The 11,827-nt window shown below is 30.5% G+C and overlaps 2 protein-coding genes across 2 annotated transcripts; both read left to right on the forward strand.

Moving 5' to 3' along the window:
* The first annotated feature begins 317 nt into the window (after positions 1–317).
* On the forward strand, positions 318–4,106 carry LOC132925079 (uncharacterized). The gene is made up of 6 exons (XM_060989504.1): positions 318–733; positions 782–883; positions 1,342–1,403; positions 1,712–1,855; positions 3,695–3,836; positions 3,935–4,106. Exons 1-6 carry the CDS (start codon positions 318–320, stop codon positions 4,104–4,106), a joined length of 1,038 nt encoding a protein of 345 aa, XP_060845487.1.
* Positions 4,107–7,494: 3,388 nt separating this feature from the next.
* Positions 7,495–8,736, forward strand: LOC132925080 (protein FAM200C-like). Its single transcript, XM_060989505.1, has one exon. The coding sequence runs from the start codon at positions 7,615–7,617 to the stop codon at positions 8,734–8,736; it is 1,122 nt and encodes a 373-aa protein (XP_060845488.1). The 5' UTR covers positions 7,495–7,614.
* The last annotated feature ends 3,091 nt before the right edge of the window (positions 8,737–11,827 follow it).

The following is an 11,827-nucleotide window of genomic DNA, read 5'->3' on the forward strand; positions in this document are numbered from 1 at the left end:
ACGGGCCAGCCCAACGGCTGTAATCACGTTTTTTAGGCATTGGCGGTAAACCATTTCGTGAACAGAGTGAGAAGAAATATGATGTTTATAAAGATCTATTTTTGGGGATAGCTGATCTTTTAAAAAAATATGACCCAATATTAAAAAAACACTTCGAAACAGGACCTACAAATTCTATATATTGTAGTAATTACATACAAAATGATCTCATTGCGTCCATCAGTATTGTAATCGCAATACAAAAAGGCAGTTAAAAGCTGCTTTAATAAATGAAAAAGTGTCAATATTGGCTGATAAGACTAGTGACAACTGTCACCATGAACAATTATCTGTTCACTGTTGTAATTAGATATTTTGATAAATTTAAAAACAAGCCAATAGAACAGTTTGTACGCATGAAGCGAATGATGACAATTGTTGTCACAAGTATATTTAATGCTTTAAATGAGGTAGTTAAAGAGTATGAAATAAAATGGGAAAATATTATTTCTACTTGTTTTGACGGTGCTGCAACTATGTCTGGAAATATGACAGGAGTTCAGACAAAGTTTAAGGAGAAAAATCCAAAATATTTTTTTGTACATTGTTATGGCCATTACTTGAACTTATTATTAGTTGATTCTATTGGCAATGACAATAAAGTTACATTTAACTTTTTTGGGTGTATCCAAATAGTATTTAACTTCATTGAAGGAAGTTGTACCAGGCATGCAGTTTTTGAAAATTTGTCAAAGTTAATAAATATAAAATTGAACACTATAAAATTATTATCAACCACTAGATGGGCATGTCGGTCTGAAGTGGTCAATGCTGTAAAAAATAAATATTCTGCTTTGTTGATTGCCATTAAACAAATTACAGATAATACTAAGTTATTGAAACGGTTAAAACATTAAGGGCCAGCTGAGCGACGCATGGAGCTATAAAATAATAAAATATATTGTACAAAAATTCATGTTATTTTTTTTTAATAGTAGGTATTACTAGCCTTAAAATGTGGACTAATATAGTAATATATATATGGTTCTTTTTAAATTTAAATGTTTTTATTATTTATATTTATAATCTGTATTTACAAAGTTATACAATTAGTAAAATGGAAGGGGTTATATCGGGGTGAAGGGGAAGTCGCCCATTAACGACCCCCAAATATAGTTAAAATATTTTCTGCCCCCCTCCTTTCCAAGAGGGTCTAGTACCGTCTATTTCACTCTCGGACACGATACGTTGTACGATGTGTGTCTAGATTAAGTTCTATGTTACATTTATATTATACTGTTATTATAATCATAAAGTCGTGTTACAATAGTGTTAAATACCTCAATACTCAAATTCACTCAGGCTTCAATTTCAACAAAAATTACTGCCAGTTCTAAGCCTGGAAAAGTGTGAAAGGAAGTTTAGTACGTAGGTTTAAAGAAGTATTTTCAAATGAGCAATTAGAGCAACTGAAGGATTATATTATTGATATTGAACGCCGTACATTCGGATTAACTAAAGTACAGTGCCAAAAATTTGTGTATAATTATGCAGAAAAAGTTGGTATTGCACATTGTTTTAATAATGTTACTAAAATGGCAGAAGACGGGTTGGTTATTAACGTTTATGAGTAAACACAAACTAAGTTTAAGAACTTCTGAAACAACTTCAGTTGGCCGACTTATGTGCTTCAACAAAACAAATGTTGATACATTTTTTTGTACTTAAAAAGAAATTCGTTTACAACATAACTATCAAAGTTTCCAAATATATAATGTTGATGAGTCCGGATTGTCCACAGTTTCAACCAAGCAACCTAAAGTTATATCTCTTACAGGGAAAAAGCGAGTAGCCAAATTAGTGACAGCAGAAAGGGGTAAAAAAGTTACCATTGTCTGTGGAGTAAATGCTGTAGGTACTTATATACCACCATTTTTCATTTATCCTCAAAAAATAACATTACGTTTACTAACTATTATGCATGGTTGAATAAAATAAAACTAAAGTCAGGTTTACTAAACAGTTAGGTTATGTTGATAATAAAAAAGGTTGATTTTATTAATTCTAATCTAATATATTGTAAATTATAATCCACTAAATAGGTTAGATTAAGAAAATATATAGTAAACATTGCGTTTACTAACTATTATGCATGGTTGAATTAAATAAAACTAAAGTCAGGTTTACTGAACAGTTCAGTTCAGTTGATAATTATAAAGGTTGATTTTATTAATTCTAATCTAATATATTGGTTGAACCAACTATAATATTGAGGTAAAGCAATCCCATGTAATAGTAAACATAACTATATTGTTTAATTACTACAATGAAGTAGTTTTATTGAAATTTCAACTAAATATAAAGTCGAAACAGCTAAATATTTTTAACTAAACCAATTTAGTATTTATAACTACACTTATAGATTGTCCCTATGTTAACCTGAAAATACGATTAAAATAACCATTTAAATAGCTGGGTTAAACCTTTATTTTTTTCCGTGTGTTAATATCGACAATATGTCAAAGGTGGCCCGAAATTTAATTTAAATTTTCAATATCATATATTTCATATTATATCATTTCAAACGTTTTTAATGAAAAATAATTGAAGACTTTGAGCGATTCAAAAGTTTTTATATTTCAATGTAGTACATCGTAATTTTTAGCTTATTATTATTTTTTATTGTAATGACTTCAGACTAATAGTTAAAAGATTATTTTAGTTAAATTATCAATATTTGTGTGTTTTAATATATAAGTTATATTAGTTATATTTATATAACCATCGATGAATGAATTAATAGTAAAGTGAGAATGTCTTATTATTTACACCTTATGTAACTGGTTTCTGAGGTTCGGAGTTATATTGGATTATAACAATTAGGTATGTAGTAGCCAAACGTATAAGCTGTAAAAACAGAAACATAAATGTGATTACTATATTATATTATGTTGGAGTAAACCTTAACAAATTACAGTAGTCACGGTAATCCGAAGGAAATTGGGAAAAGGGGTTCGGAACGATCAGTTTATCAATTCATTCGGATTACCTATGACTTTGCTTACGTGGGGCCATTTTAAAGTATTTTTTTCGACAAAAATGAAATCACTCTAAAGTATGATACGCGAATAAACGCATTATCAACATATGGAATCTTTCGATGCATATGTGTGATATGCAGTCGTAATAATCGATATAATTATTTTTTTATTGGTCTCTCTAAGTACAGGGTTAGAAAGAACAAACGCATTTTTTTCAAAATAATGCTACGCTATAAGTATTTAAAAGTATTTCGGTAGACAAATTTTAATTATACCTACCTAAAAATATAGAAGCAAATTGCACATGCACTATATGCAGTTTTTTTATGTGTAACAAAATTTAGATGTTGAAAACAATATCGGTCATATGGCACTCTTGAGCCGTTATCCAGAAATGCAGGCGCTCGCGAACGGGGTAATATACGATTGCGAACGGACCTTTTCCGGTGACACGATTGCGAACGTTTTTACCCGACTTTAATTTTGCGATGTTGTCAGATTTGGTGTTAATAACAAATTTTTAAATAATAATTTTAAAAATAATCAAATAGTAATAATATAAGGGTTTTTTGCTATTAGGTACACCACGCCGGGGCGATGCCGATAAGATAGATAGGTACAATGGTTAAAATGATTTTTCAGCGTACCGTTTTTACCCAGTGACGAAATTTAAGATGCATTTTTAGCATTAATAGCTGAATGCCCCAACCTAGAAAAAGCTCATGTATTTACAGACTATTTAGTATCGACATATATTGCACCTGATTCATTATTTCCACCATATCTTTGGGCACAAGAACCCTCAGTAAATCCAAGGTATGGTTTTAAAATTTTTTAAATTAAATTCTTGTTCCTTCCTATGTTAATTTTATTAGTAAATTCAAAATCTCTAAGTTTTTATAATTATTTTTTAGAACTACTAATGTTCCAGAGAGCTTTCATAGGACGTACAATGGTCAGTTTTATAGCCCCCATCCTCCAACACACGTAGTTATATCAGTTTTAAAAAAAACACAAGCTCAAACTTTGACAATAATTAATTCAATTAAAAACAATGTACATAATCCTATGGCTAAAAAAGATTAATCTAAAATTGAATTAACTCTACAAAATTATAATGATTATAAAAAAAACAAGGATTTAATTTTATATTTAAGAAAAACTGGAAAATGCTACCAAGGAAAAAATTTTAAAAAAAGTAAAAATGTAGAAAAATTTTTAAAAACTATTATTTTGAATGTATTTTTATGTATTATTTTATTTTTTATTCAGAACTCAGATCTATGTATGTATGTATTATTTTATTTATTTTTCAGTTTCTAATGTAATACTAGCTAACATGTGTATTTTTAAAACTAGTATTTTGAATGTATTATATTATTTTTTTATAGGTACAGTTTCTATAACGTAAAATTAACAAGTACATTTTGTAACAGTATTATTAATATTTATACAACGAAAATTGTTTTAATTAATCAACATTTTAAACGCTACATACCTATATGTATAATTTTATTTTAGTTTGTAACGAAGAGTTGTTGTTTTAATTGTATGTATTATTAATACCAATAGTTTATATTAAAAAAAAAAAATGTTTATAATTAATGTTAAAAATAAATAAAAATAAATAAATGTTTAAAATATTCAGAAATTATAAACTTGGCAACGTTGTCTAAAAAAACGTTCGCAATCGTTCGATTTTAGGCTAAAAAAACAAATTCTCTGATAAGAGTTATTCGTTCGCAATCGTGTTGTACCCACCAAACGAGCCTATCGTATCGGTCAGCTATGTCCCGGTACCTATCTCATCAATCGTGTGATCTCGTCACACACTCCTTCATCAAGAGTTCGTGGCTTGTATTGATAGACTTTTGATCTTAAATGACCCCAAAAAATTACCTGTTGTCAAGTCAGTGGAGCGAGGGGGCCACAGAAAGCACGTAATGAGACGTTCAGGGAAGTTTTGGCGAAAAACTACCATTAAACCACACCATATTGACAACTAAAACTGCACGTTATCAGCTTTAAAACGAGCCGTCTACCACGCCAATTGGACTTCTCCAATTGAAGTATTAATAATTTTGAAAACATGAGGTTGTTCTAACGGACCCTGTACAATAATAAAACGGTGACGATGTACGCTCGATGCCGTTTGGGTTACCGCATCACTCGGATCACCACGACGCTACTGTATATATTAAATTTATTAAATAGGTATTTACCGCGTGGAAAAACGATAAATTCACAGAAAAAAAACCGCATGCTGAAACTTTAAGTTCTCTGTTCATAATTTGGTATGTAAATGAATTGATCTAAAAAATATAAATTTTAAGAAACACATATTAAAACACGCTAATGTCCTACAGACTATAGTAGAGGTTGCCGGCCAGTCGACCGCAATCGATTGGTTGATCGTTGTAAAAATTAATTTTACCATTATCGGTTGATCGCGTAATAAAAAATCGAATAATGTGGTTTATTCTTCAATAATTATTCTTTGAAGCTTAGACCTTTTTTTATAAATAAAATCTCCTAAAGACTTAAATTCTCAATTTGCCTAGATGCCAATCACCAGCGATTAAAATTTTCGAATAAAGCTCATTTATTTGAAAAGGTTGGCAACCCCTATTCTATAGTATGTATTTCATTTATTTTAATAATTTTAATACATAGCATTCATAATTCGTAACAAAAAAAGTTTATAAAGAGAATATTTGGTAGTAATACGTTATATATAATTAATATTAATTAATTACGTTATACGTACATTAATTATGACTTTTGAAAATAGGTATGCATACTATCACAATCTGATAAATCTTATATACAAATTACATTGAATTCAGTATTTTACTCATCAATTCCCCGCATTCCTGCCCAAATTAATAACCCATTATTGCACTTATTTATTTCTAATTTGTTTCCAGAACCTTTCATACAATATCTGTAATTTTAGCCTCCGTTTGATCTTAATTAAAACAAATAAATAATATTACTATACTTACCAACATGATGGTGGAAATATCTAGATTATTGTTTTTCAGTACATTTCTTAATGATATAAGAACTGAATTGACAGCCTGTCGAAGAAAAATATTACTAATATTTTGTTATTTATATATTACCAAATAGAAAATGGTAATATAAATATGTTATTATTTTTAGTAAACGAAAAAAATATACTATGATGTACAAAAGCTGTGCATTTTCTTGTCAGTTTTCATTCTGATTTAATCTATACAGTCGTCAGACCATCGTAATTAATACTTACACGTGCCGTGAGATGCGAGATACATTTTATTGAAAATATTAAAATTAAAGCATAAATGCATTTAATTTAATTCATAAAACGTATTAATATTTTTACTATAAATCACGGTAAATTATAATATTTGTGATATAAATCGATATAAAATAATAATAGTTTTAATAACTTATGAACAGAATTAATAGTGTTCATTTGATAATGAGAATTAGTCGTTTACATTTTTATTATTAAAACAATAAATAACATAAATGTCTAAACAAATTTTAAAATAATTTAAGAGTGTTTTTTATGTCACTACTTGCTGTGCTCACTGTATGAGTGCGATTATGGAATAAAATCACTCCGGTATACACCTACGCTTATTGATAATTATGATTAAATATTATTCAACCGTAGATTATTACACAAAATGGTTAGAAATTATATTAGAAAAACTGATAGGCAGTCTTGGGATGAAAAGTCTATGGAAAATGCGATCATGGCATGTTACAATAAAGCAGTGTTTCCCAACCGGTGGTCCGTGGGCCAGTCATAGGTGGTCCGCGGTACCTTTCTTAGTTTTCTATTAAAAATTATTTTTTTTTTTTTGAACAGCGAAAAATATTTTATTTTACCGTAATATACGGTTATCTTATCGTTGTTTCTGCCGACGACCGATAAGTATTTTCCACTTTTATAAGTGTGTAGGTATCAGAGTAATAAATTATACTATTATCGCGAACGATAATGATCATGTCAATTGCAAACATCGTTGCTTATATATTTATACTTTATGAGTACCGACAAATAACTGTTATTCAGTATGCGCTCGTTATTCGTTTGATTACCACGCAGTACGTTTTGAAAGAAATTAAAAGTTTATAGTTTAGTTTTTTTAAGTGTTATTTTTTTGAAACCTAGTCGGACTAAGTCAAGAATATGTCACGAAAGAGGAAATATGATGATAGTTATATTAAATATGGATTCACTGAAATTGAAGTAAATCGAGAAATAAGACCTCAATGTGTGATATGTACTGTTGTGCTTAGTAACGATGCTTTGAAACCAGCAAAGCTACTGCGGCATTTGCATACGATTCATCCTACGCTCAAAGACCAACCACCCGAATTTTTTGAAGGAAAATGTAAAAGCTTAAAGAAAACGAAACTAGGACCAAGTGGGGCAAATGTCGCATTGTCACAGCAAATGCTAACTGCATCATTTGAAATCTCCCAACTAATCAGTAAGTCAAAAAAAGCACACAGTATCGGCGAAACATTAATTAAGCCTAGCTTGCTAATAGCTGCAAACATTTTCGGAGAAGATGCCAAGAAAAAAATTCAAAATATGCCACTGTCCAATAATACAGTAAAGGCACGAATTGGAAAAATGTCATGCGATATCGAAGAGCAACTACTAGGTAAAATAAAAAGTTCCCCTTACTTCGCTCTTCAATGTGATGAAACTACTGACATTGCGCAATGTTGCCAGTTATTAGTTTTTGTGCGGTTTTTAGACGTTGAGGATAAGACCATAAAAGAAGAGTTATTGCTGTCAAGTGTACTGGAGACAACGTCGAAAGGGATCGATGTAATGCAGATCATTAGTAATTATTTTGAAAATCATGATCTCAAGTGGGAGAAACTAGTTGGCTTTTGTACGGACGGAGCTCCAGCTATGCTAGGATGTCGTTCAGGTCTTGCAACATTAGTGAAAGAAAAAAATCCGTCAACTTTAACAACACACTGCGTCATTCATCGGCAAGCGTTAGCTACAAAAACATTACCAGAAGAATTAGCTAATGTTTTGAAACTGGCAATAAAGTTAGTGAATTTTGTAAAAAGCAAAGCACTTAACACACGTATTTTCAAAAAACTTTGTGTTGAATTGGACTCCGAATACGACACATTACTTTTTCATACAGAGGTTCGCTGGCTTTCAAAAGGGAATATGCTAAAACGGTTGTATGAACTAAAAGAGGAAATGAAAATATTTTTAAACGAGAAGGATTCAGAGTTACTTGAAAAATTTTGTGATTTGAAATTTGAATTACAATTTGCTTATTTAGTAGATATTTTTGAGCACTTAAATAACCTTAATTTGCAACTTCAAGGTTCGGGACACAAAACCTTGGAATTTAGAGCAAATATTTTTATTTTTGAAGATAAAATTCGCGCATTTGTATGCAAAATTAATCTATGGATGAATAAAATCGAGAATAATAATTATTCAGCATTTCAGACATTCCAAACTCTTATCAACGACGATCAATATGCTGATATTTTAATCGAAATTCAACATAACATAAAAAAACATCTGGAAAAATTAAAATCTGAATTTATTCGCTACTTTCCGGAATGGAACGAAGTTAACAGTGTTCAAAAAATAATTCGAAACCCTTTTTGTGCAAAAGTTGAAGAAGCCCCAGAATATCTTCAAGAAGCTGTCATCGAACTGCAAAATGACTGACTGCAAAAATATGTTTGATTCTGGTATGAACCTTGAGGAATTTTGGTGCAGAAGGGCAACATTACATATTCAACTACGGGAAATTGCCTTACGTTATTTAGTAGTATTTTCAACTACGTATTTGTGTGAACAAGGAAATCGCTTGGACGTAAGTGACGACATGCGTTTAGCCATTAGCAACATTCATCCGAGAATTGAAAAACTGGTCAAAGAAATGCAGCCACAAAAATCACACTAAGTAAATTATTAGTAAAGTTTAATAATTAAATAATTATATATAATAGTACAGTAAAATAATAAAAATTTTTCAATAAATTTTGTGTATTCTTGTTAATGAGCAAAAAAAAAAAAAAGGGTCTTCCTAGTTTGTGTAAAATTAAGGTGGTCCGCGACCTATAAAATATTGTGGAAGTGGTCCGTGGTGGTAAAAAGGTTGGGAAACACTGCAATAAAGAAATGGGCTATAGAAAAGCTGCAGTTTCTTTTAATGTGCCACAATCTACCTTAGAAAGAAGATTGAAAAAGTATAAAGATACTGGAGATCCAGGAAAAAAAAGTTAGTATATAATAGATATTATCTATCATGAAAAATAATAGAACATAGGTATTTTAATTTAATTTTACTATTATAATTTTCAACAAATATAAATATTTTAATATTAATTTACTATTACCAATATTAAAATAGAAAACGAAATTTATGGACAGATAAAATCTGATAATTTTTATCATGTTTTATTAAATAGATAATACTTTTAATATTCTAGGATTAGGTGCTTTTAAAACGGTTTTCAATGAGGAACAAGAAAATCAACTTGTTAATTATATTAAAGCAATGGAAGCTCGTTTATTTGGTCTCACTACAAAAGAAATTCGGCTTTTGGCATATCAACTTGCAGAAAAAAATCAAATAAACCATCCATTTGCCAAAGAAAATGATCAAGCTGGTTTAGATTGGATGTACAATTTTATGAAAAGACATCCAGATTTGTCAATTCGTAAACCAGAAGCTACATCAGCTGCTCGAGCTTCAAGTTTCAATCCTACAGCAGTAGGTAAGTTTTATACCCTACTATCTGGTATAATAGATACTCATAAGCTTCAAGCTTCGCAAATATACAATGTCGATGAAACCGGTATTACTTGTGTACCAAAAACACAAAGTAAAGTAGTTGCATGCCGTGGACGTCGACAAGTAGGTGCTTTAACTTCTGCAGAAAGAGGACAAACTGTTACTGTCGAAATATGCATGTGTGCCGATGGTTCATTTATGCCCCCTATGTTAATATTTCCCCGTGTAAGATCAAAACCAGAATTAATTGATGGAGCTCTACCTGGTTCATGGGCAGAAGTCCACCCTAGTGGATGGATTCAGAGTGATTTATTTTTAAAATGGTTTGAAAAGTTTATTGTGTTTTCTAGAGCTTCTAATACCAATAGAGTATTACTTTTGCTTGATGGCCATGCTACCCACACAAAAAACATTGCACTTATAGATAAAGCACGTGAATCTGGTGTTATTTTACTTTGCTTCCCTCCACACTGCACCCATAAGCTTCAGCCCTTAGACGTTGCTTTTATGAAACCTCTTAGCATTTACTATTGTGATGAAGTGAAAAAATGGTTAAGAGAGCATGCTGGTGAGCACAGAGTAGTAACGCGTTATCAAATCGCATCACTTCTAGGTAAAGCATACTTAAAAGCTGCTACAATGACTACTGCTATAAATGGCTTTAAAGCTACTGGCATATGGCCACTAGATCCTAATAATTTTAATGAATCGGATTTCTTAGCTAGTGCTACAACAGAAATAGAGTTGGAAAATCAAGAAAAAGATGGTTCAATTGAAGAAAATATACCACATACATCAACATCTTCACCAGGCTACACTAATAGTAATAAAACAGCAGTTTCAATAGATGAATACATACCACTTACACCAACACACTCTTCTTTACCAGGTTGCTCTCATTGGTCACAGCCTTTTCCAAATTCTTCACCAGAAGATTTAATGCCAATTCCAAAAAGTAATAAGACAACTAAAAGAAATTCTAGGAGACGTGGCAAGACTGCAATTCTAACTGAATCACCATATAAAAATGAACTTTTGGCTCTATCAATCAACAAAACTTCTATAACTTCAGTTAAAAGATCTATATACATTATACATTATACATCTACACATTAGAAGAAACAAAAAAGAAAAAAGTTATGACTAGAAGTTCAAAAGACAAAAAACTTAAAAAGAAAAAAAAATCAAATTCCATTGTCAAGTTCTGAAAATGATGATGATATTTGCTTTTATTGTAATGAACTGTACTCGAAGTCTATTGATGGCTGGATTAAATGCTCACTCTGTAAGAGATGGGCTCATAATCTTTGTGCTGGCATGATGAAGAAGAAGACTCTATTTTTGTGTGTGAATTTTGTTTATAATTTTTTTTCAATGTGTTACTCTAATATCTTTTACTACCTAATTACTTTATTTATACTTGTTACTCATAAAATCATTTGTTAGTATAAAATATAAAATAAAAAAATGTATAGGTATTAATAAAATAATAAATAAATCAAAAAATATGTGTTTTGTCAAATTTTTATTCATTTTATTAAACATACCCCATTTTGCCCCATACATAGGGCAAAATGAACTTTTTAAGTTTTTAATTTTTACTAAGTGAAAAATTGTTTTATTGTTATTAACTGATAGTGGTGTTATATTAAACAACATAAAGATCACATGACTCCAATTTTAAAAAAATATCATGTGAAATTAACATTTTATTCCTCCTAAAACCTTAACGTTCCCATTTTGCCCCATGTTCCCCTAAATGTCTAAACAAATTTTAAAATAATTTAAGAGTGTTTTTAATGTCACTACTTGCTGTGCTCACTGTATGAGTGCGATTATGGAATAAAATCACTCCGGTATACACCGCTTACCACTTGCTTGATCCTCTCGGCCCGGTACGATATAAACACGATACGGAACGAGACACATAACAGCTGACATGCCAGCGCTATATTCCAGTAGATGACGCTGGCAGGGTAGTCGTGCCCCGTAGTGCTATTGTCATCATCTAATGAGGTG

Source organism: Rhopalosiphum padi, chromosome 3, assembly GCF_020882245.1.
Source record: "Rhopalosiphum padi isolate XX-2018 chromosome 3, ASM2088224v1, whole genome shotgun sequence".
In the NCBI taxonomy this organism is placed as follows: Eukaryota; Metazoa; Arthropoda; class Insecta; order Hemiptera; family Aphididae; genus Rhopalosiphum; species Rhopalosiphum padi.

What these genes read in the sequence shown, in the direction of transcription:
- LOC132925079 (XM_060989504.1), top strand. Translation starts at nt 318, where the DNA reads ATGAACAATTATCTGTTCACTGTTGTAATTAGATATTTTGATAAATTT. An exon ending in AATACTAAGTTATTGAAACG is followed by an intron (nt 884 to 1,341) that starts GTTAAAACATTA and finishes AAATTCACTCAG; the next exon opens with GCTTCAATTTCAACAAAAAT. An exon ending in AAAGTGTGAAAGGAAGTTTA is followed by an intron (nt 1,404 to 1,711) that starts GTACGTAGGTTT and finishes GTACTTAAAAAG; the next exon opens with AAATTCGTTTACAACATAAC.
- LOC132925080 (XM_060989505.1), top strand. Translation starts at nt 7,615, where the DNA reads ATGCCACTGTCCAATAATACAGTAAAGGCACGAATTGGAAAAATGTCA.